The sequence below is a fragment of the Lupinus angustifolius genome, chromosome LG15 (genome assembly GCF_001865875.1).
Source record: "Lupinus angustifolius cultivar Tanjil chromosome LG15, LupAngTanjil_v1.0, whole genome shotgun sequence".
NCBI lineage: Eukaryota > Viridiplantae > Streptophyta > Magnoliopsida > Fabales > Fabaceae > Lupinus > Lupinus angustifolius.
Window position 1 is genome coordinate 12,551,955 of NC_032023.1, and position 26,754 is coordinate 12,578,708.

At 34.3% G+C, this 26,754-nt stretch overlaps 3 protein-coding genes across 3 annotated transcripts; all 3 read left to right on the plus strand.

The window, feature by feature from the left end:
* LOC109328296 (photosystem I reaction center subunit N, chloroplastic-like) lies at positions 6,339-7,552 on the plus strand. The gene is made up of 3 exons (XM_019561700.1): positions 6,339-6,789; positions 7,148-7,273; positions 7,356-7,552. Exons 1-3 carry the CDS (start codon positions 6,493-6,495, stop codon positions 7,443-7,445), a joined length of 513 nt encoding a protein of 170 aa, XP_019417245.1. The 5' UTR covers positions 6,339-6,492; the 3' UTR covers positions 7,446-7,552.
* Positions 12,087-15,515, plus strand: LOC109328295 (actin-7-like). Its single transcript, XM_019561699.1, has 6 exons — positions 12,087-12,216; positions 13,321-13,391; positions 14,117-14,510; positions 14,588-15,201; positions 15,283-15,444; positions 15,500-15,515. Exons 2-5 carry the CDS (start codon positions 13,332-13,334, stop codon positions 15,346-15,348), a joined length of 1,134 nt encoding a protein of 377 aa, XP_019417244.1. The 5' UTR covers positions 12,087-12,216; positions 13,321-13,331; the 3' UTR covers positions 15,349-15,444; positions 15,500-15,515.
* On the plus strand, positions 17,665-18,261 carry LOC109328297 (histone H3.2). The gene has a single exon (XM_019561701.1). The coding sequence runs from the start codon at positions 17,735-17,737 to the stop codon at positions 18,143-18,145; it is 411 nt and encodes a 136-aa protein (XP_019417246.1). The 5' UTR covers positions 17,665-17,734; the 3' UTR covers positions 18,146-18,261.

The following is a 26,754-nucleotide window of genomic DNA, read 5'->3' on the forward strand; positions in this document are numbered from 1 at the left end:
AGTATAAGATAGAAGTACATATTTTAGACTTAGACTAAAAGTCTTGAATATCTTGAAGCTTGAATCCTCATTGTCTTTATAAGTATTCTTCCTTTTCTTCTTTTTGGTGATGTTGGTGTCTTCATCAAAACTGTGCCAAGGTCAGGAGCAAAGATCTTCTTCACAATATCCATTTTTTTTATGATGACAAACCAATATCTTCTGAGTGTAGTTTACTAATAGTAGCATACTTTGTGATATTCTTGATTTGTCTTGAGTATGCTCCCCCTTTCATTTGGAGTTATGTGTCTGAAATGTTTTAAACAGAAAATACACTCTCCCAACTTTTCTCCCCCTTTTGACTTCATCAAAAAGTAGAAAAACCAAGAGTTTTCCAACACAATATATATACCATACATGCAATAGGATATATATAACATATAATAATATGAATATCAAGATATAACGAAATTTGAGAAATATCATAAAAATAAAAAGATGATCAAGCATTAACAATACAAACAACATAATAGAAATTTGTCCGAAACCAGGAGAAATTAACATTACAATCAGAAAAGCCTAACAACGGATAAGGTCCAAGACTCAGGCTCAGAACTGTCTTCATCAACGTCCATGTTACTCAGCTTAGAAGAGAGACGATGAAGTTCAAACTTTATTTGTTGATTCTGTGAATCAAAGGCATCCATCCGGTTAGTGATGTAGCCTCGAAGAGAAATCAACTCATACATAATCATCTGATTTGAAGGCATGACAGCATATGAGGAAGATTGAGCATGAAACTCAAAAGGTTGAGGTTCAGAAGGATTAGCAGGGGTAGGTTCTGGTTCAGGAGGAAGATGTCTATCTTTCTTATGCTTGTAGGTTCGGTCACGAAGATCAAATGTGAAGCCCATTTTGTGGATTACATCCACATCAATATGGCTTTCACGAGGGTTAAGCGGGACCTTAGTTTCTCCAGTAGTAGAAACATCGAAATGCTCAAGGATTTTTGTTATGAAGATTGCATATGGCAACGGGCTTTGGGTTCCTCTTACATACCAAATTTGTCTAATTATCATCAGAGTCCAATTGATTTTCAGATTAAATTTCATACCATACATCAATTGGAGTTCTATGTCACTTATTTGAGAGTAGTTTGAAAATTTTGGTAAGATGACATAGCTCAGAAAATAGTGAAGCAAACGGTCTTCTAGTTTGAGATGTCCAGCAGAAATGATATCTTTATTTTTAATGGTTTCATCATAACCCTGTTGCTTAAGCGTTTCTATTTCCTCTTTAGTAATTCTACACATAGAATAATAAAAATCTTTTCGATCGTAGTTTTCCCATTCGCATACAATGCTGAAGCCTGCAATGTTCCCCTAATAGGCTATGTTATAGCACAATGAACTCATGGTTTTCAAATCCAAAGTAATGTCTTTTCCTTTTACATAGGAAGTTAGACGGTTTTTCCTAAAGTTCATGTTACAGTAAAATACTCTAATCAGTTCATGATAAATTTCATTTGATTCACAACAGAAATCGAAAAGTTTTTGTTGTCCCAAGAGATAAGGAAATAGAAAATCTTCAAACTCAAATTTCCCGAGATTACAGTATTTAGGAGTGAAGATAATGCGACCATGGAAGTACTCCTCAAAGATTTTACGTTGTTCATCATTAGCAAGAAGTTTTGTTAAGTCAAGAGGGTTGGACTCCAAAGATGGAGTTCTTTGATTCCTCTGAGTAGCATGGGTGCGTTGTTTCTTGGTTCTAAATGAGGAAGCCATTGAAATGAGGTTTTTTAGCTTTAAGATTTTTGAGTTTTGGAGAATTGGGTTTTGGAGAATTTGGAGGTTTTTGATTTAGGCCACTAAACACAAAAATGATGGTGTAGAAGTATTTAGAATTGAAAATATGATATGAACAGACACAAAAATCACCCAAAACGGATCAAAAATGAAGATTTGAGGGTTTGAGAGAGTTGAGCAAGAGAGAACACAAGTTGATGAGGAAGATGAATTTGAAAAGGTTAAAAAATGCAGAAAAAATACATATATAACAGCATAGAGTAATCGGTTATTAAAATTAAAAAATTTAAAATTTTCGAACACCAACATAGAGTAATTGGTTACTCATTTTGAGTAATCGGTTACTGATACATGTTGTTCAACCCTGTAATCAGTTACTATCCAGTGTAATCGATTACTGACCCATAAAAACTTATATTTAGGCAGAATTAAGCTATGAAAATGATTTTTAACCCAAAAATTGAAATTTTAAACATAAATAAACACATTTAAGTTCAAATAGGCATGAAATAGATATAATGAAGCACACATATAATTATATATAAGCATTTAAGATAAGTATACTTCATCAAGAATGCCTAATTCTCGTCTAATTTTTTAAAAAGGTTCTTTAGCCAAAGGTTTAGTGAATATATCTGCTAGTTGGTTGTGAGTATCATCAAATTCTACAGACACATCCTTCTTTTGGACATAGTTCATAAGGAAGTGATGCCTTATATCAATATGTTTGGTTCTAGAATGCATAACAGGATTCTTTGTGAGGTTTATAGAACTTGTATTGTCACATTTTAAAGGAATACACCCCGAGTCTAAGCCACAATCTCATAATTGTTGTTTGAGCCATAACACTTGGGCACAACAACTACCTGTTGCTATATATTCAGCTTCAACAGTGCTTAGGGCAACACATGTTTGTTTCTTGCAAGACCAAGAGACTAAAGCATTTCCCAAAATATGGCAAGTATCACTTGTACTTTTCCTCTCAGATTTGCACCCAGCAAAATCTGAATATCCAAACAAATCACATATACTTCCTTTTGGATACCACATCCCAATGTTAGGTGTACCCTTAAGATATTTCATGATTCTCTTAATGGAAACTAAGTGTGATTCCTTTAGTTTAGATTGATAACATACATACAGACATACACTAAACATGATATCCGGTCTACTGGCAGTTAAATATAAAATAGATCCAATCATACCTCGATACTTTGATATTTCAATGTTTTTTCCTACTTCATCCGTATCAATGTAAGTATCGGATCCTATACGAGTGGCTATTGGCTTGCAGTCATCCATGTCAAATCTTTTTAACTTCCCCATCATGGACATTTCAAACTCTCCTTGCATCATTTTGCCAAATTCACTATACAAAACCTCATTAGTAGAACCAAAAATAATATCATCTACATAAATTTGAACAAGTAGAGTATGATGATTTATTCTTTTTTATAAAGAGTGTAGTGTCGACCTTTCCTTTTTTGAAACATTTTTCAATTAGAAATTTAGTTAGACGATCATACCATGCACTTAGATAAATATAATACCAATGTTACTTGTACCAAAGATTTTTCTTTTGATGTTCTATGCATAGGTAACAAGACCTTTATTGCTTAAATAAATAATAATTTTGAATCTCCTCATGCTATGTGCTTTGAACAACCATTGTCATGATAATACATTTATGCTTATGGCTTACAAGCACTCCTGCAAAACAAATTAAAAATATTTTCTAGGTACCCAATGTGATTTGGGTCATGCGGGGTTAACACCTTTCTCAACCCAAACATATTGGCCAGTTGGAATACCAACTTTTCTAATATGGCATGAATTAGGAGTATGAGCAACAATTTTAGAATAAAAGCACGTGGGTTGATGCTGATGCATCTTTTGTTTAGACTTGTAGAAAGAATGTTGATCAAGATTTTCTTTAGAAATATTATGCATGCAATCATTCTTAATTTTCACAAAAGTACTCTTTGTCATACCATTAGCTTTTCGGCTATTTGTGTAGCCTAGACCTCTTCGGTCATTGGTATGTTTTTGAGTATTTAAAATATTGTCCAACTTATGAGTAACCTTCTTGAACATATTCATTTCTTGATTTAATGAAACAATTTTAGTTTCAAGAGTATCACATTTTGGACAATCAATGCACTTGTCATTTGATTTGGATTTTAAAGCATCCAAATCTTTTTGTATAAGTTTATTTTGACTCTCAAGAAGTTCTATAGTGTTTTTCTGATTTATGCACACTTTAGAGAGACTAATAAATTCTTCATGTAATTTACAAAAAGTGTTATGTAACTCATTATATGAAAATGTATCATTTGGTTCAGAGTTACTAACCTCATAATCGTCATTTGAATTGTGTGAAGTCATTAATGAAATATGTGTTTGCTCCTTAATTCTGAGTTCTGCATTTGAACCATCATTTTTATCTTCTGATATAACATTTGTTCTTCTACGCTTCTTGTCCTTCTTTCTTTTGAAAGTATGATGCTTTTGTAGGGCTAAACAAGCACATTTTATATGATCTGGTTTTCTGCATATTGAGCATGTAGATTTTTGTTGTAATGTTGATGTTTCACTATTTGTTGTTATGTTTGAAATTTGAACTAATGTTTTCATATTTTATCATATGTTCCACTACATATTATTTTATAAGTGTAACATTTTTATAGTATTAGTTTAAATGTTTATACATAATCAGTATATCATTCATATTATTCATTTTTAGTAACAACTTATATCTAATTAAAAATCAATAATAATTAAATTTTAATAGTTAATTTGTAGTATATTTAATTTGTATTATTTTATAGTGTAATATTTATGCAGTTTTAGTTTAAATGTTTATACATAATCAGTATATCATTCATATTATTTATTTGTAGTAACAACTATTACAGTATATGTGTATATTTCATTTTCTCTTATTCTATTCATGTTTTTAATGAAAGAGAGAAGTAGAAAGAAGCAACAGAAGCAAGTGTGTGTTGAGGTTTTAAGATTAAGTTTATTCTCGTCTGCATTTTGAGGTTATGTTAATTTCTTTTGGTTTCCCACGAGTATCTTTATATTGGAGGCAATCATGTTTGAGAATCAAACATGTATTACTTGAATCAATCCTCATTGGTGAAGTTATTTTAATTTTAAAATGATACAATGAGGAGAATCTTATAATTTTAGAATAAAAGAGTTGAGATTTTTAATAACTGAAGAGGGAATTTCTATATCACAATCCTGTTTTGGACAATTATACTCACAATATGCTTAGTATGTTTTTTCATTGGTACTGATCTTTTCTCATTTTGTAGCAACGATATAACATTTTTTGGTACTATTAAGTGTATTTCTCATTCTATGGGTAAGGATTTAATCCCTTTTGGAATGTATGATTGTTCATCCCAACAAATGTTGCTCACAGGAATAGAAACCTTAACCTTTAGTCATCCTAGAAATCTAACGAGCTTTATATCATTAGACCATTGACTTGTTGGTAGAGATGATAATCAAAACTGAACTTGTATGTACCTGCCCAAACTCAACCCGAATTGAACGGGAAACCCGGTGTGAGTGGGTTCGAGTTTTACCCAAGTTCAACTTTCGATTTCGCGTTCGGATTTGGTACAATTGATACTTGTCCCGAACCTGATTAATATATGTAAAATTATAAAATTAGACATAAATATATATATATATACATATATATATATATATATATATATAACCTATATAGAAAATTTTGAGATATATATAGAACATATATATAAATACATGTTTCAGATAGATTCCCGTCAGGTTTGATTTACCGAAAATCCAATGGTTTAGGAATGATAGTATTGTTTTCAACCTCGCTTAATTTGGGTTCATGTTTTGGATTTTAGGTTCGGGGTTGAGTATACACAAACCTAACCCGTCCCGGTTGTCATTCCTACTTGTTCGTGCAGCCATATAATATGATTCAAACTTGTATTTGTTGGTAATATAATAGTCTTTTTTATGCATGAATAACGTTTCAAATATACAAAATGGGTAATGAATAACTAGTATTAGTGCCCGGCCGTGGAAGTAAATGAACCAAGCCTATTGGGAAATAATAAACTAAATTTATCCCAACTTATTTCACTCACCCCAGTTAAGCATAGAGTAAAATCCACCAAGTTATGGTGCTGAAGACGCCTTTGGGGTTGAGCCCATTAAACACATACTAACGGATCTATATTCCATAATTTCTTACTAGTTTTTTGTTTTTCTGGCCTTTTAGCCCTTTTGTTCATGAAAAAATGAAGATAACATTTACATATTTTATAGATACAAAAAAAATATAAAAATTCACTAAGAAAGCCCCTACATGGTTTATAAATTGATTGAGTTTCTTAAACATTTAAATTAGACATGTTTATCTCTATCATGTACTTAAAAGATGTTTTTCACTAGTAGAGACAATTGGCTAATAACTAGTTGCACCCTATAAACCGAAGTGCCACAAAAAATAACATGGAGAGCAAGATTTGCCAATAGGAGCAAGGCAATCTAACCTTATCCACACGTCCACCACAATCTTTAATTTTCATCCATCATCACATCACTCTTCATCATCCATTGCTTCAGCCTCAAAGAATATCAAAAGGATAATAGAAAATAACAATAACCCACTAAACATTAAACTTGCATCCATATCACAAAACTTGCATCCATGTCTGCAATGAACTCTAGTGTATTGGCTTGTAGCTATGCCATAACTAGTGCAGGATGTTCTGACCTCAATGCAAAGCTTACTTCCGTGCCAGTCCCTGGTTACAAGTTGCCTATGATCAAGGCTCAGCAGGCTAGATTTCCCCAAGCCAAAGAATCTCAAGCAAGTGAAGGAAGGAGAGGTGCCCTTGTTTTATTGGCAGCTACCCTGTTCACCACTGCAGCTGCAGCCTCCAACACTTCTTTTGCCAATGCTGGGGTCATTGAAGATTACCTTGAAAAGAGCAAGGCCAACAAGGTTAATCAATATACACATGCCTAGTCTATGCCACGCACATGCTTTTAAATAGTATAGCAGATTCTATTTTAATTGTGTTTATTGTAATTACGGATTATCGTAGGAAAATGTGATTGATATTCGGAAGTAAGTCTATGTTTATCTCGGAATTATTTAGAAGGTTGAAATAAATATGTGTTGTATTATTCCTTGCTAATTGTTTTTTAGACGAAACATGATATTGTGTTGCAATATGCAATCAATGCAATTGAGGAGATTACTAAATTTAAAATCTTTGTCACACATCATGGTTCCCCATTTTCTTTTGTTGTTTTTGCTATTATGATGTAAGTTTAATTAATTTGATTATTTGATATAGGAACTGAATGACAAGAAGAGGTTAGCTACTAGTGGAGCAAACTTTGCTAGAGCATACACTGTTCAATTTGGCACTTGCAAGTTCCCTGAGAACTTCACTGGTTGCCAAGATCTTGCCAAACAAAAGGTCTATATTATTTTCACTTGTTTGCGTATATCCCAATTCTTTAAATAATTTATTTTCCTATTGTGGGGTTTTATTTATGCAGAAAGTGCCATTCATTTCTGATGATTTGGAGCTTGAATGCGAAGGAAAGGACAAATACAAGTGCGGTTCTAATGTTTTCTGGAAATGGTGAAGATGGCATCATTTTCCTCCCTAATTGTACTTCTTTCAAATGTACCAACTTCTTGAAAATATACCATAATTTTCTGCATTGCATTAGTATTATATTGATGTTATTTTTTTAATTGTTTATTTTTTTTTACGTAAATCGGGTTATTTTCTCTAGGTTACTTGAAATTACATCTAGGCTCTCAAATTCCAATGCTTTTTTTAAGGGAGATATTTGATATGGATCAACCATATATTCACCATTTCTGTAAAAGTAAATAAATTTAGGGATAAAGGTTGAGTTGTTGTTTAAAGGTGAATATGTCTCTTGGTCCTAAATCTGCATACTTCAGTCGTTATATCAATAAGAAATGATCCATCTACGACTAAATAATCTGACTTTGGCCAAGTGATCAAACCTTTTTAACTTATAAACCTTTAATAACTTCAACTAATTAAAAGGTCCCTTGTGTTATAATTTATATGTCATTGTTTTTTAGCACACCAAGTCCCAGCTAAAGATTCTAACACAAACATCAATGATGAGTTATAAAATCTGTCAAAAAAATTAAAATAATGCTTTATAGGATTAATGCGTGTATTGTCAAAGTCCTAGACAATATCAGTTATAGAAGATAGGTCTCTCTGGATCTTGCTGTTTATTGTTAGCATCAGGGATAGTCCAATGAGGGTGTTCTGATGCTCCGGTCATATGAAAATATGGTGTATGTGCGTGCATTTGGACCTTCATGTTTTAGGGGTCAACTTTGACCTGATACAAGAACATGAGTTCCATTAACTTGTTGTTGGGTATTAAGAAATTCTACATTGTGTAAAAATGGAAATGTATGAACACATAGACCTAATTCTTTAAGATTTTCGGTTAAGATATTTTTTCACTTAGCTCATAGATGAATGTTATAGTTGATGAATGAAGATCCCCAACACATCTAGACATGAATGGCGTGGGAGCGTAAAGGTCTTATGATGATCCTGTTGGGTAAGATCACATTGCTTGTTGGAATTGCTCGGTCCTTGATCTTGGATTAGTGTTTGTTTCCCTCGAGTGTCCTTGTGAATGTTACTATTATTGGTCTATACCTATAATGAGTCGCTTCATCTTAATCGGGTTGGTGTAATTTTCCCTCAAGCGTCTATTGTTGGTCTACACCTATAAAGAGTTGAGGCAAGTGCCACGAGTTTTTATTCTCGCTAGTTATTAAATCAACATTTGCAAACATTGTGTCAACTAAGATTGGTCTAGTTCACAAGAAATTTGCTCATAGCTCACAAGGTAGTGAGTTCAAAGCCCATGCATCGTTAAGGGAACATGATGCATCATGTATTGGTGATCATTAATGTGGACAATAAAATGGCTCATGGTCAAGTCTGAGAGATGGAAGTTCATTATTTTGAAGTTTTTCTGGATAAATGTTGAGTGTCAAAATAAGTGTTTCAAAAAATTAGAATGAGTTAGAATTTAATAATTTAGTCATACACCTCGTGGTGAGGAATGAGACTCTTCTACATTAATGTAGATGGAAGTGCTACAAAAAAAGTAAAGGAAAAGTAACATAAATTATATGCATTACTTAGAGAATTCTCACTTCAGTTCAAGTGCTAACTCCTTCTATTAGCCTCCACACCCAAAGTTTGATCTGAATAGAAAATGCTAACTTACAATTTTCATCTTTTACCTATATTTAAAATTCTAATTTGAATTTTTCTTTATTAAAAGGTCCAATTTGGTTTTTTAACTTTTTAAATCGCACTTTCCATCACTTGGATGACTACACAAACAATTAAAGGGTAAACATATCTATTTTATTCAGTTACAGAAGAAACATTTTTATACGCTCCTCAACTTAACTACAAGCCATCTCATAATGCTTTTAACAAAGTGATTGTTTATAATAATAATGTTTGGGTTTAATCCATTAAAATTGATAAACTCATACGTAATGTAAGTTAGGATATATATCTAAGTAATGATTTAATAGATAATAGATGGATAATTAAATGGATATTATTTTTTATACATTCATTATAACCCGAGTCCCAACCCATTCATTTGCAATAAATAAATATATATATATATTATAAAATTTTAATTCTATTCCTGGCTAGGTCTGAAAAATGCACGACCGGACATGATGGATAAATAGATCACATGTTTCTAAGGATATTTTATTATCTGTCTTGTATCAATTAAATTTTAATAAATAATATAAAAATATTACTTTTTGTTTTTTTGAATTTTTATTTTTATTTATATGCGATTAGTCCATGATAGGGAATGAGACATCATTGAGGATATTTGATCTTTGTTGCCTGATAGACCAAATGAGCCTAGAAAATGTGATTTTCGCTTGTTCAGGTTGGCCGGTCAGAATGACCTACATCCTTTAATTATGGGTGAGTATGACCTAACCCTACTCACTCAACTAGTTTGGATCGGTTATGATCGAGCCCGAATAGGGTCAGGTCTCATCGTGTCTGGAGTCGGGTTCAGATTTAAAATTGGACTCAAGTAAATATTGAGTGGTGTATGGGGCAAGCATGATCTGACTCGACCTTTGTCATGATCACTCACTCATCATATTTGTATGTATGTTCTATTCAAGTGTGCATACAATTATAAAATCTTTTGGTCGAAACTAACATTTTTTCTTTAATTTTTCACCATTACACTTGATTAACAATATATATGCATATATCATTTTCATATGTCAAATTACATATCATAGTAATAAGTAATATTGGGAAGACTTTATCTAAAAATGTATGTACAAGAGGTGCCAAAACTGGCTACCTGAACGGGTTCAGGCTAGCCCACATCGGGTGCGAGTTAAACTGGACCGGACTAAAAAGCCCAGATACAGTTTATGTATATCAAATTGTAGCCCAAACCTCCCTAAGCCGGTTGTGGGTTGTGGTGGGCCGACTCGCATAATACTAAAAAAAATTATTTAATCTATTTAATATATATATAACATTGGATATTAATGTATAACCTTTTTAACATATTTGTTATGCTCAATACAACTAAATTTATACATTTAATGCATTGTGTTTGAGTTAAGATGTGATGTCAAGTCTACATATATGATTTTTAACATAACACATACTAAATCTCACTCACTAACATTATATAATTTGTAAGTTGACTTTAATATATAAATATTTGAATACTATCAAAACATTATTACTTTGGTTTATAGTAATGGTAATATAGACTCAAGTTTAGAATGAATTCTATATGTCAAACAATTATGTTGGTATTTTAGTTTTATTATAAATATTATTTTCTTTATTATATTTTTGTTGTAAAAATTAAATCTAATTAAATACACAATTAAGAAACGAAAAGTGGAATCTATATGATCTAATGTATTCTTATTTGATATGATACACTATGTTATTATTGTACTTAAAAAATATTGTGCAAAATCGGAAAAATATTATAATACTTAATTTTATAACATTATTGTAATTTATAAATATTTATGTTATAGACATTAATATATTTGTTATTCAAATTTATAACATAATATTTATTATAAGTTATTTTGTAAGATAATTTTTACTTAAGGTTTATTATCAAACCAAAAGTCCAAAAAAGATTAAAAAAATGAGGAAAAGCTGGTAACCCATACCTGCCCGGATAAGTCCAGTTTTAATATAGTCCGATCGGGCCGGGCTAAAAAGCCCACATTTAATAAAAATTACCTAAAATGATACCTAAGTCCTATAAATTTTTAGGTTTTGGCGAGCTAACGTGGCCAAGATAACCTTTTTGATACCTCTAGTATGCACTATATTTCATTGGGTCTAAAGTTGGATTCAGGTTCAAAGACATCAACATTTATAGTCAGATTATCTTTGCGTCTTCAAAAAATGACCAACCAACATTAGGGCTTAGTAAGTGCCAATGACAAAATTTAAATTTTTTCTATTTTGTGATTGAAAATGTCCATGACTGAGGGTGCGTTAATTCACTTGGAGTTACAACTCACTTTTTCTATTGGGAAAATATTTGTTTTGCTAGTGTGATACACAATATCACAAATTGAAAAAAAGTGAAAGGTATAAAAATATCCTTCGTTGTTGGTACTTGGTGGTGAAACGGTGGTGTGGTGGAAATGATGATGGCAACTGTTTCAACACCAAACGATGATGATGGAGGGCACGATGCAGTGATCGAAAATATTTAGAAAATGAATATAAAAAAGAAACACATAAAGAGTGTGGACCGTAGCTGAAGCTGAGTAAAAAAGCTGTCAGCCAGGTCACCCTATCTATCTTTTCTTGTGGTTGAAATCATTCCCCCTCTCCTATCCTCCAATTTCAATTCCTTTTTCTTCAAATTTATGTTCCCATCTTGATTCTAATTTCAAGTATGAATGATATAAATGATCTAAGACCCTTGGATAGCTAGAATGACAAATAGATAAAGTATCAACGATTATTTTAAGTAACAACAAACAAACATAACATTATTAGATATAAGGTTAGACAAAGTGTTGATTAAATAAAAGAAAACTTCCAATTTCAAGTGCATTGCATTTCCTTAAGATGAGCATAGTCTTAAAAAATATTGTATGTGAGTGAAATTAATTGTTTTTAATGAGTAATTTTGAAAACTTTTCTCTCGAGACCCACATTGTATATATATACACCCTTCTACTTCTCTGTTATCACAGAGTAGAGAGAGTGTGCCAAAGCCATTTTCTTTTTTTAGAGCTTGGCTTTGGTTAACCTCGATCTATTCCCACTTCTTCTTCCTCTACTTCAAGGTATATTTATTCCACTATTTATCAACTTCATTTTGCTTCTGTTATATTTCACTTCTAGATTATTGCTTTGCTGTTCATTTTTTAATGTTTTTTTTGCAGTATCGAATGCTTACCTTAGATTTGTTTATAATGTTTTATTTTTTCTCTATTCATTGCTACATACATTGATAAATGTTATTTATATGATTTGATATATTAATCTAATATGTCTGAAATGGAGTTAGATTCTGAATTACTCAGCTGATCCATGGTTTTTGTGATACATATCTATTTGGTTCTGTTCTTCTGAGCCCAAGATCTAGGATCTTATTGAACTAAAAAAATCTTTTAAATTATTAATGTCTGTAGATAGCTGTTATTTTCAAAAAGTTTGTGGTTTTGTTGATTTGTTGGCAAGCTTTATTGTCTGATCTGGTTTTTTTTTCTTCTTAAAATCGTTTTCCTTTCTTTTAGATAGAACATCATATGGTATTTCAGAGTTTAAGTCAGTTATATTCCTGAGTTGGAGGAAATTTAGGTTTTAGTACATCCTAATTGATGAGCTTCAACTTACAAGTTTTGCATGCTCTTAAGTCTCCTCCCATGTTTATAAGCAACATTGAGGGTGAGTTTGGTGCAACGGTGAGGTTGTTGCTTAGTGACCATGAGTTTACGGGTTCAAATCCTAGAAATAGCCTCTTCACTTGTGTGGATAAGATTGTGTACATCTATCCTTCCTAGACATCATTAAGTGGGAGCCTTGTGTATTGGGTCACCCTTGATTGTGAATATCTTCCACTGGCATATATTTTTTGGCGGTTTACCTGAAAATTGTAAAGGGTCATCTCCTTTGTTTATCAATTTATGTACCTTTGCTGTTTCCTTTCTTTGAAAACCTCAATTTATCTATGTAATTAATTTAGTTAATTAAGTATATTGTGCAGTACCAAATCATTTCATTCCCCTGGTTTCTTGCTATTGTTTTGTGTTGTAAACTTGTAATGTACTTATGCCATTTCTCATGTAAATATGATATGGTTGAAGTAAATTTAATCTTGAAAGTCTAGGTTCTGTAGGTTGTAATACATCCTTGTTGGTGCTGACACTCTTTCTTGCCTAATGTAGGTTGATAAAATATGGCTGATGCTGAGGATATTCAACCCCTCGTTTGTGACAATGGAACTGGAATGGTGAAGGTTAGTACTTCGTAGTTCTGTTTTGTCGTGTCCAGTGGCAAAGCCAAGGGGTAATTGCATGCCATGGTCACTCCCAATTTATTGTATTTTGTTAATGTTATTATATATAATTACATTTTTGGTCCCTCTCTTTTGCAAATCTTTTATCTTGATTAATAATGTATTTATTTGAAGTCAGAAAGTCTCTTGGCAGTATGAGTATCCATTTTTGTGTGTCTTTTTTGCATGTTCACATCTATAATTTGGTTAGATTGTAAAAAACACTCAGAAGTCATTTTATGTCTACTTTTTCTAATTTCCTTTGTGAGTAATTGTTTATAGAGAATGCATTGGTTAAGGAATAAAAAAAAGGAAATTTCTATGCTATATTTGTTGTGTATTTAATGTAATATATTGAAGTGTCATACACTTAGGATCCGTTTTCGCGAGTTGATTTTTGGAGGGAGCCTTCTCACAAGTGTATTTCATGCTTTCAAGCCCCTCCTTTCCTTCCAAAATTCATCTCGCAAACACACCCTTGGTTTCTGAATGTAGACTTTACCATTGTTGATTCCTTCACCATGTTTTTATTCGAGAGTTGAAAATTTTCTTTACATATAAATCTCATATTCTTCGATCTTGGCCCCCTTGTTCCACAACTCGTGTTCTGCCCTTGGTTGTGTGCATATTCATTTGTTAGTCTTGGTTCGATTCATGAATGATTTCCTCTGATAGTCTGTGTACAGGCAGGATTTGCTGGCGATGATGCTCCTAGGGCTGTGTTTCCCAGTATTATTGGCCGACCTCGCCATACTGGTGTTATGGTTGGGATGGGTCAAAAGGATGCCTATGTTGGTGATGAAGCCCAATCAAAAAGAGGTATTCTGACTCTGAAGTATCCCATTGAACATGGTATAGTCAGCAACTGGGATGACATGGAAAAGATATGGCATCACACATTTTACAATGAATTGCGTGTTGCTCCTGAGGAGCACCCGGTGCTTTTAACTGAGGCTCCTCTCAACCCGAAGGCCAACAGAGAAAAGATGACCCAAATCATGTTTGAAACCTTCAATGTGCCTGCCATGTATGTGGCAATCCAGGCTGTCCTCTCCTTGTATGCAAGTGGTCGCACAACTGGTTTGTATTTGTATCCATATGATTCAATTCGTACTTTGTCATTACATCATTCTATCCCTGAATCAATTTCTCTCCAGGTATTGTTTTGGATTCTGGTGATGGTGTGAGTCACACTGTGCCAATCTACGAGGGCTATGCACTCCCTCATGCCATCCTTCGTTTGGATCTTGCCGGTCGTGATCTAACAGATTCTTTGATGAAGATACTGACCGAGAGAGGGTACATGTTCACTACCTCAGCTGAGCGGGAAATTGTTCGTGACGTGAAGGAGAAGCTTGCATATGTTGCCTTAGATTATGAGCAAGAACTTGAGACTGCAAAGAGCAATTCTTCAGTTGAGAAAAACTATGAGCTTCCTGATGGACAAGTTATCACAATTGGAACTGAAAGGTTCCGTTGCCCAGAAGTGCTTTTCCAGCCATCTATGATCGGAATGGAAGCTGCTGGAATTCATGAGACCACATACAACTCTATCATGAAGTGCGATGTAGATATCAGAAAGGATCTCTACGGCAACATTGTTCTTAGTGGTGGGTCAACTATGTTCCCCGGCATAGCTGACCGTATGAGCAAGGAGATCAGTGCCCTTGCACCTAGCAGCATGAAGATTAAGGTTGTGGCTCCACCAGAAAGAAAATACAGTGTCTGGATTGGAGGATCAATCCTTGCATCCCTCAGCACCTTCCAACAGGTGATTGTTTTTATCATAAACATCCTATTTCTGGTTTTATGGCACTTATATGGAACTCAAAAATATGTTTTGATTTTTCAGATGTGGATATCTAAGGGTGAATATGATGAGTCTGGCCCATCAATTGTCCACAGGAAATGCTTCTAAGTCCAAAATATGCTTTTTATTGCAAAGTTATTTTTTTGCATTGCTTGCTTTTTTGGTGTCTGTGTCATGTCATGTGAACTATGTGCTGGGCACAGAGTTGATAAGAGGCTTTTCTTTCATTGGATATCATTCTTGCCTTCTTAAGTAGGTTGTTACTTGTTTGTATTAAGGGAGTGATTGTGATGTTTATTTTATTTCCTTTTGCCCTTGGACCCTTTAATGTGAATATTTAGAGGAAATTATACACGGACGCCCTCTTAGTTTTAGCGAAATTACACAAATCACCTCTCACTTTTCTATACCTACACAAACCCCTATTTTTTATGCTTTTATTACATTAACCACCTCCGCACAAGAAATAAGTGTAATTTTTTGAACAAAAAATATAATAAATGCAATTAAGTTATACAAAACATGGTATATCGTGGAGACAAGTCCAAATAATATACGAGTCGATATCTCTTTATTATTTTTGGTTCGTTACAAAAGTATAAGAGCGATTTAAACAATACCTCTTTGGAATTGTTATGCATTTTATAACCAAAAATAATAAAGATACATTGATTTGTATATTATTTGGATTTTTTTCTCACAATATACTATATTTTGTTTAACTTAATTGCATTTATCACATTTTTTGTTTAAAAGATTACATTTATTTTTCAGGCAGGAGTAATCAGTCTAACGAAAGTATAAAAAACTAGGGGATATTTGTGTAGATGTAGAAAGATAAAGAGTGGTTTGTGTAATTTCACTAAAACTTAGGGGTGTTAGTATAATTAACTCCAATATTTATATGCATCTAAGAATTTTTATTATATTATTGAAAATTCGCGCTCATGAACTTTTACACTGTGAATTCCTTCTTAGATAATTTCGGGTTTATGGGCAGTTTAAGTTCTTTCATGAATAGTTATTAGATAGATTTTGGTAACTTCTAAGAGTTGTGTTACTTGTGAAATCTTCAGGTTTGTTGTAGTAACTGGTACTTGGATTTTCAGAAATCTTGGTTTAGAAATTGTTGGCTTAACTGTGGACTTATTTTCAAACCTAGTTGATAAAAGAAACCATAAAATGAAGAACATTGTCACTGTATGTTGAATAATGGGCATGAACCGGGAAAAAAGCCGATCCACTGAACATGGTATGAGAATGGTAGACAACTAGAATGCATAATTTCATTATTTAGATATGAAAAATGATGGCAATGTTATTTTTCCTACTTTCATGTAGTAATAATAATGTGGAAATAAATAAAATTAGAGCAAAAACATCTTTTCATAACATGAGATAAGTTATATAATTATGTTATTAAAATTATGATAAATATCTTATTTTTCTTTACCTTTTTGAAAATATTTTTTATAGAAAATAATTAAATATGATATATATTATGATTTTAGTTGCGGAATGAATTTTAGTGGCTTTGCCCCTCCTGTTTTCAAAAATGAAGTATCACAAATTCTTTGGTTTAAAATATCGGAATGTATTGAGGATGCACATTTTTTTACTTTATTCAAATTGAAGATGAAGTGAATTTATGGAAAATTTTAGTTGAATATTCATATAATTTTTTAAGAGAAGGATTCTTACTTTAAGAGTAAGTTGAAAAAAATTTCATATCGTAGCCATTAATTCTATAGAAATATAATGATTTAGATTAACTCACTGATTCAAACAATTTCCCTAAAATTAATAGACAAGATGCGGAATAAAATTTTTAAACTTATTCTTAGAGTAAGTGAATTCTCTCCCATTTTTTAATTAATAATAATTTTATAAAATAAAATCTTATAATCATAATTGATTAATAAAAAATATTAATAGATAATTAGAAGAGAATAAAATATCTCAGTACACTGGGAGATTAATTATCTCCTTAGATTGAGTCAGTATTTGATATATGTCTTATTTATATTATTTCTAAAAGTTTTATTTGAAAATATAAAAAAACATTTATCAAATACTATGTTGATTTAAAAAGATAAATTAAGGAGATAGTTTATTAAGTAATTGGAATAGTATGAGGAATGTAGTGTTGTTTTTCTCTTTGCCCGCTTGCAAAGACAGGACTCAATTGAAAATTGAATAAAAAAACAACGAAGGAATAAAGAAAAGCATCGAAGTTTTGGCAAAAGAAAAATAATGAAGGATGGCCATCCGTGTGTTTTACACACTAACCAATCACAATATTCAAATTCAATGTACACGGATAGCCGAAATAAAAAATTTCAAAACCCAAAATCAGTATCCTCCGCACCACTTTAAAATACGAACCTCTAAAATTTCAAAAACTCTCTCAACTATAAATTCCCTCATTTCCCTCTCTATTTCTCACAACACTACACATTCACACTCTCCATTTCAATTCAATCCCTTCTCAGTGATGGCGCGTACGAAACAAACCGCTCGCAAGTCCACCGGCGGCAAGGCGCCAAGGAAGCAGCTGGCAACAAAAGCTGCCCGGAAATCCGCTCCGGCAACCGGAGGTGTGAAGAAGCCACACAGGTTCAGGCCAGGAACTGTAGCACTTCGTGAGATCAGAAAGTATCAGAAGAGCACAGAGCTTCTGATTCGTAAACTCCCTTTCCAACGTCTTGTTCGTGAGATTGCTCAGGATTTCAAAACTGATCTCAGGTTTCAGAGTAGTGCAGTTTCTGCACTTCAGGAAGCGGCGGAAGCTTATTTGGTTGGGCTTTTTGAAGATACTAACCTGTGTGCCATTCATGCTAAGAGGGTTACTATTATGCCCAAAGATATTCAACTTGCAAGGAGAATTAGGGGAGAAAGGGCTTAGTTTTATTATTCTTGTTAAATCTTTCAGATGTTAATGTCTTTTTTTATCAGCATGAAAACTTTATTAATCAAGTTCAGATCTCAATGTCTAAATTGAAATGTTGGGTTGTTACAATAGTTGGAAATTGATTCCCTGTTTCAATGTCTAGGGTATTATCCCTCTGTGTCACAAACTTGGATGCACTACCATACTGTTATATTTTATATGGCATGAGATTTTGATAGGTTGGAAAAAAACTATAGTCATATTAAAGTATAATTGATGGTCAATTTTGATTAATTATAGCTTAAGGTACATAAAGTATAATTGATTGTAAAAAAGAAGATGTGAACATATTTTTTTGGTGTTGTGAATATATTTTTTTGTACTTGGTGCTGTGAATATATTTGTCTAATTTAAATTAAAAATTTAATTATTAAGTATTATTCCTATAATTTAGAATATATGAAGTGATATATATATATATATATATATATATATGCTATTCTTGGTATCAATATAAAACTAACTCTACATTTGTTGCTTCTTGTGGTGTTGAAAAACATTTTCTATTTTTATTTTCAAGTAATATTTTCATTTCCATAAAAAAAAATTAATTTGTTATTTTTCTCAATAAAAGAAAATGTTCCAAAAGATAAAAAATATATTAATAAATAAGTATTAATTAATCAAATTGACCATCAAATTCATAGGACTGATTCTTCATTGTAATATCTTCCAATTCAAATTCGGAAGAAAAAAAGATAGATCTCTCTCCTCATTTTTAGTAAAACCTAAGTGTTCTTTGGTATAGAATTGGGGGGTAAACCGGATGATTTGAGTCTAATTGGGTGAGTTGATGAAGAAGAAATGGAGTTGATGCTTATTGTTGTTGTAGACCCATCGGGAGAAGTAACATAAAATGTTCTTTGACGCTTAAGCAAGAGGAGTTTAGAAAGATAGAGATGCAAAGTATAAGTAGAGAGAGAAGTGATTAGCAAATAATATATTAGAGATAAAATACTCCCTTATTTATAGGAGCAATGCAACTGATGTGTACGTTGCCCATTGACCAGATTGGGCGGTCGGTGGTGGCGCACGAGGTCTTCATGTGCTAGACCCAAAGTAGACATGATTTGGGCCTTGAAGCCAAGCCCGTAGGCCCAATCTAATGTTCCTGGCCTAACTCGGAAATGTGGGGTGACCCAGGATGACTAGGCTGCCACGTGGCATCTTACTCTCATCGGACTGGGGTAGCTCGGGACTTGATTGGAGACAACATTGTACCTGGTTTATTTGGGTATTGCCATTGAGTGGCTAGATTATCCAGGCTGGAAAAGTTTCCCTCAATTTATCGGTATGCCCGGGCTTGAGGCATGCTGGTGGATTTATAATGGTCTGGGATGTCGATGCGGTCGCCCAATGGTCTTCTGATCCACCATACTGGACGTTTTACTTGGGTTTGAAGATAATCGTCATGGTCTATTTACCCGCTCTAGCTCGACTCAACATGTCTAAGTTGATGGTGGCCCCATCAGCAACCCATAGGCGTAGGGTAGGTTATGATTATGCTTTGCCCTCGCCGACACGTGGTGGGTGAGGTGACGTTTCTCTTGGAGGTCTGGGGATGTTTATTTGACAGGTCTGATCGTTTCCTCTCTTACGTGTTGGTTCTAGGGTTACCGTTGGATTGCACTTGAGTTTTATTGGACAAACCATATATCGTTTCTGGATGGGCCATGGGTGGGGCCCAAGTCCAACTCTCCTCTATAAATAGGGGACCCATTCCTTCGTCATTTTCACCTGACCTTGCAAAGTATTCCTGCCGAGCTAGCTTGTCTTCAGAACCCGCTTCTACTCGGTAACTCCTTATCCTTCTGTTTATTAGTCCGTTTTTTAATTCCCGATGGACGATGGAGGGTTGATTCCTGATGACAATTCTGATGCTGCTTCTAGTGATAGGTTAATTATGGGTCGTAACTACGATGATCGTGCTGGTCGGCCGGTCATCCCGGAGAGGATGAAAAGTCCAAATACCCCCTATTGGTGGGTGGACTGTGAAGTGATGGCTTCTCCTACTGTTTATATGCTGGATCATAAACCTATTGTAGAGATATTGATCCGCCCTCGTAATGACGTCATATGGTATGGACTAACTGACCAAGAGCGAGTGTGCTAGAACATATTGGTCGAGAACCAAAACCATTACAACTTTTACATGTACGAGTATGTCTTTTGGCGGATTGGGGTGAGAATCTCCTTTAACAAATGCTACGTGCAGGTTTTACACCACCTTTAAGTGGCCCATTCCTAGTTACATCCCAACTCTTTGGGGTTCATTGGGCCTTAAAATTTTTTTGTGATGTCCTAGAGCGGCCGTGCACTCTTCACCTCTTTTTCTGGATGTTGTGGGTGAGACACAATACCAACAAAGATGAAAATCAGAGGGGGAGGAAGGGTTGGACGTCGCTTCAGTCCCAAAATGGTCGTGCTCTCTTCCACCCCTTCAAGGGATGGGTGAAACACTGGAAAAATAACTTCTTCTAGGTTGAAGTACGTGGAAGTCAACATACTTGGGCTTACGGGCGTGATGGTCGCCCTCAGTTCCCGTTTTCTTAGAATGGAGAGGTTCATCATAAGCTCGCCAAGACGTTTAGCTTTGACTATGTACAATTGGACTCCTGGGAGGAGCAGACCATTGAGTGTTACAAACTAGTCTAAATGACCATACTTTTGAGGACTCGGTAGGTATGTATTCGATCATCGAACCTCGTGTGTGGTCTGTCAATTACTATTAACTTATCTAATTGATATTTTTTTAGTAGCCATCATGGGGGATCAAGCCAACTAGACTAGACTGCTTCAAAAGGCGCTCTAAAGAGGAAGAGTTCATAGGCCAGCACGAAAGCTCGGTATGATTCACCTGCCCGATCTGTTGGATACTCAATGGAGGTTACCGTCCCATAGAGGGAAAAGAGTCTGCCTAATTGATCAGAAATTCCTCCACCGAATGGGCCTCCAGTCGTGGAACACCCTACTCCGATCTCAAAGGTAGTTCTCCCAGTGGACTTAATTGGGGCGGAGACAGGTGCTGAAATTGCTCTACCCGCCAACTTGGCTAGGTCAGGCAAAGGGAAATCTGTGGTGGCGGGCAAAGGGAAGGCGAAGTCTGCCAAGATGTCTTCTATCTTCCTGATCTCTCAAGTTGTGGACGAGGGCTTGCTGAACCAAGGCGTGATCGACACGATGAAGACCATGTCTTTTTCTAATTTTCTTAAAAGATAGATGGAGGCTTCGGTATTGTCGGCCTCCGTTTCTGCTTACCTGAATCTGGAAGGGGTCCTAGAGGAGAGGGTTAGGGAAGAGGTCCATGCCGTCTTGCAGAAGTGGTACATGTCGAATATCTCAAAGTCCTTGAAAAGAAGAGCAACGCGGTGGCCGAGCACCTTTTGATGGTGAACCTCCAAGTCAAGGATGCACATGAGGCAGCTCTACAGGCTCGGTAGAACCTGTTGGTCGCCTAGAGGGAGATATGCGTTATGGGGGAGCGCCTTGGGCAGGTGTAGAAGGAGAAGATGTAACTTGGGGAAAAGTTGTAGGTATTAGATGCTCGTGCCGAGTCTGGTGCCGCTGGAATTGCTCGCATGTCTGATGAGCTGGTCCAACTGAGGGAAGCTTATCATAAGCTGGAAGAGGAGGCCATCATTGTGGTTGTGGAAGGGTGGGCGTTTGCCTTGGTAGGCCTGGTCTTTCTTGGTCTTGATTGGTCTTGGACCAGGATTGATGCTCGGGTGACTCCCACTAGCAGGTTGATGGTTGTAGAGGGGGAGTAGGTGAAATTGAGCTATTGGTTCCTCCTAGGGGAGGTGGGGCTACTGAGGCCGGCCTTCCAATGCCATCCAATGGAGGTGGCTCAAATAAGGGAAAACTTCTAGGTCCGACCAAGGGGGAGTGGCAACCCCATGATTAGCTTTCGTTTGTAATTTTCTCTTTTTGTACTTGTAAGGACTGGGAGTCCCGAGTTTTTAATGGAAGTTTTCTTGTTTGTTTATTCAATTTGTCGATCTTTATGTATCCTTAGCTTGGTAATGTTTTTAAATCGTAAGTGTTTTTCAATATGAAGTTATAACCAGTCGAGTTTTTGAATTAAAAAAGTTTAATCAAGCTTGAACTAGAAGTTCACTTAGCCTAAAAAGGTTAAACCTAATTAATCTTGATGAAATTATGCTAAGTTGGAATGTGGATTAGCCTAAAAAGGGTTAACCTAATTAATGTTGATGAAGATATGCTAAACCAGAATATGGTTTAGCCTAAAAAGGTTTAACCAACTTGGTTGGAGCCGGGGCTAGTGGATGTCCTGGGGGGAGTTTGGTTAGGGACCAAGGGGTTGGTCGGCACTTGGGTTTTTAGGTGGATTGTAGAAGTCGGTTGGTGACCAAGGGGACTTGGTCCGCCCTTGGGTTTTTTAAGTGGATCGTAGAAGCCGATTGGCGACCAAGGGGATTGGCCGCAATTGGGTTTTTAAGTGGACTATAGAAGTCGGTTGGCGACTGTAAACACCTAATTTTGACTGTGGGAAAAAAATTTCAAAATAAAAAGAAGGGGAAATCAAAATTTCAAATGTTTGTGGCGATTTGGCTTTTTCCCTTAGCCCAAACAGAAATCCTAATCCCCACCCCCTATATAATACCTAACTTAGCAACTCACAAGTGGGGGGAATCAACAAAAAAAAGGGAGGCAACCCTAATTTTTGAAAGAGAAAGAGACACACTTGGAAAGAAAAAAATACTTGATAATAAGAGACGGGAGAATAAAAAACAAATGTATTATCTTCTTCATTTTCCACAAGCACTAAAGAGAAATAGCAGCGATACTAACCCTAACCCCTAATTTTTTTTTCTTAGCTACTGTTTTGGGTTTTTTAGTTTTAATTTTTTATTATTTCGTTTTTATTTATTTAATTATTTTTTATTTCCTTTTTTATTTATTTAATTGCTTTTTTTATTCTGCTTATTTATTTATTTATTTATTTATGTATGCTATTTATTTTATTATCTTTGACAAATCAATAATAATGTTTATATATACATGGAAATGCAACATGAAGTTTTTTTAATTAAATCAATGAGAGGTAGTGCACTAAGAGACTTGTGCCCTGTCACGTTAACGTAAATTGACATTTTTAAAATTAAATCAATAAGAGGTAGTGCATTATAGTACTTGTGCCCTGTCACGTTACCCTAAATTGACCTTCCCAAAAATAACTTACCTAGATCAATGAGAGGTAGTACACTATGGGACTTGTGCCCTGTCGCGTTACCTTAAATCAACATTTTCTTAATTAAATCAATGAGAGGTGGTGCACTATGAGACTTGTGCTTTGTCGCGTTACCTTAAATTGACATTTTCTTAATTAAATCAATGAGAGATAATGCATTATGAGACTCGTGCCATGTCGCGTTACCCTAAATTGACATTTTCCAATTAAATTAATATCGGGTGGTGCACTATGGGACTTGTGCCATGTCGCGTTACCCTAAATTGACATTTTCAAAATAACTTAACTAAATCAAGGAGAAGTAGCGCACTATGAGACTTGTGCCCTATCGCGTTACCTTAAATTGACATTTTCTTAATTAAATCAATGAGAGGAAGTGCACTGTGAGACTATTCTCTGTCACGTTACCTTAAGTTGACACTTTCAAAACAACTTAACTAAATCAAGTCGCGTTATCTTATCCTATTTTTAAAAATAATATATATATATATATATATATATATATATCAACCAATCAACTTTTTTCTGAAAGAACTACGTAGCCTTAATTTCTCTATTGCAGTTTGAGATACGTAGGAGCAGTTATTTTCATGTCAGACACAAAAAAATAAAAAATGTTTTTGTCTTTCCTTATTTTGTTTAATAAATGTGATGGTAAAATTAATGTTTTGAATAAATATCCACAAAACAACCTAGGTACCATTTTTATAACGGACGATATGAGGTGCCTAATACCTTCCTCATCCATAACCGACTTCCGAACTCAATTTTTATTTTGAGCAAATCAACCTTATTTTCAAAAATGGGTTTTTCATGTTTTCCCTCTAAAAAAATATCGATGATGACTCCATTGTATTTAATTGCATATTTCTTTCTTGTCGCATCCACGAAAGCGGGGTAGCGATAGAATGACGACTCCACAGGGGACGTGCTGAGAGTCAGGCCTTATAACATTAATTATGTGGATATTTAGTTCATTATTTTAATTTTTATCGTTCCATTTTCTGTTGTTGTTATTTATTAATTTTTTTTATTACTTATTTGTAAATAAGTCTTGTATATAGAATTTGTGTTTTGATGGCGTGTACAGGTTCTGGGGTTATTTTTGGTTTTTATCCATTTGTGTTATCAAGGTTTGTACACTCCCTCACACACTTCACTATCATGCATGGTTACTTTCGGCCGTCTACCAGGCCTATTTACCTATTATTAGGGATACATTGGCTTACCGTCATTGTGCCTTCGTGCACATTTCAATATTGCGCTGATGTATCACTCAGATTGTTACTGGGTACTACAAATATGGGCCCCATGGTGTCTCGTACATCTTCGTGTCATATTTATGATATCTAGGTTGTCAGCTTCCACTAGTGACGATAGTCCGGGGACCTAGATAAAGTCTAATACCATCAAAGTTCTGCATATATGGACATTAGAACTTCACCCTAGGGTTTGACCTTTTAGACCGAACAAACATTGTAGGATCCAACACCTTTATGAAGGACACGGGAGTATGCAAATTTTCATTTGTTATTATATTATTCGGCATAAAGTCGAGAAAACCTCTATCCCGCACTCATAAAGTGACTCACCATCACATGAGCCTAAGTGAATTAAGGTACCATTACACTTCGGTATTCTTGTGCCACGATGGAAGGCTTACAAAAAATAATAATTTCATTACAAACATTCGCAAGCATATCATACAATCATGCATGTGGTCATAAATAAAAAATAAACAAATCATGTCGTTATAGCATTCACATGCATATCATGCACTTAAGAAAAAAAAATCATAATAGCATCTAGATGCATGTAAAAAAAACAAAAACAAAAAAATCATGGCATTCACATGCATATCATGCACTAATTAAAAGCAGAAATAAAAAAAAAATATTATAACATTCGTATGCATGCCATGCATTTAAAAAGAGAATCATTTCATAGTAGCATATATAACTATATCATGTGTAAAAAAAAGAACAAAAATGTGTTACTTGCATTCAAATGCTCAATCATTCAATTTCATGAATGTTGCATCCAAAAAAAAATTGGAAGAAAAAGAAAAGAAAATAGAGGATTCGCGCAACATTCATATCACTACAACATTCATTGTATCACTTATGTAAAGTGCATTCATAGCTATACATCCATTACTTACACATATGTGAAATGACTAATATTATCATATGTTTTTTAGATCTTTTATATAACGTCTCATTCTATATATCAGAAGACCATGAATTATCAACATAACATATACAATCATATTGTGGGATCAGTATGCTCTCTCTATGATTGTCGTCAACCACTACATGATTTAGAGGGGTTATAACCCTAGAAAACAGTTGTGGGTGGTCAACATGTTATGTGGAAAGTTCTTCATTCGATAATGGAAATAGTTTCAATAATTCAAAACCACACTCTTTGAGAGTTACAAATTCAGAATTGGAACAACGCTAATCAAAGTCATATTTTCAATACCAGAGCTCGAACAACAATGAAGGCTAACAATTTACAAAAAGAAGGAATCAACATATATGATGGAAAAATGAGAAGGGTTCTATCATTGATCCTTATCTCCACCTTTTCATTAGTGCATTAGATTTAAATTAGCTTAGGTATTTTACTTCTCCTTTTAGAAATTCGGAGGAATAGGAGTCGGAGAAGATATGATCTAGGAGCTTGTTCTTGGATCAACACTTGAAGTTCAAAGCATCATTCATGGAAGGCTAATCAACTCACGTCTTTGGACTATGGTGTAACATTTCTTATTATTTGTATTGATTCTGAGTTTATTATATAAGTTATATGTTTCTATTCTATTATTTCATTTCATCTACTCCTAATGTTTATCTTAGCTTGATCACGTAAAATATGTTTTCAAAGATCCAAAAGTTGGGAGAAATGACAAATATTCTAATATCATGATGGTGTACTAGAATATTTGTCATTTCTAAGCATTCATTTGAAGCAACTTTTGTAAGTGTCAGAGTGCAACTAAAAGGGGGGTGAATTAGTTGTCTTAAAATAATGGCCGCTTTTTCTGCAAAATCAAAGTTAAAGTGCAGCGGAACAATATGCAGAAAATAATAGGAAATAAAATGAAAGAGATAAGGAGAAGAGAGTACACAAGGAGTTTTTATACTGGTTCACCTTCCTGTCCACCGAAGGTTACATCCAGTACTCTTGCCGCACAAGAGATTTTTCCACTAAGAATTATGAGTTGTAATTACAATATCTCACCCCGAGATCTCTATGTACCTTACACACTCCCTAATTATTATACCATTGGAAAACCCCTTTTCCAAGTGAATCAATTCCCTTTCTCTTCACACCCCGTGAAAGAAAG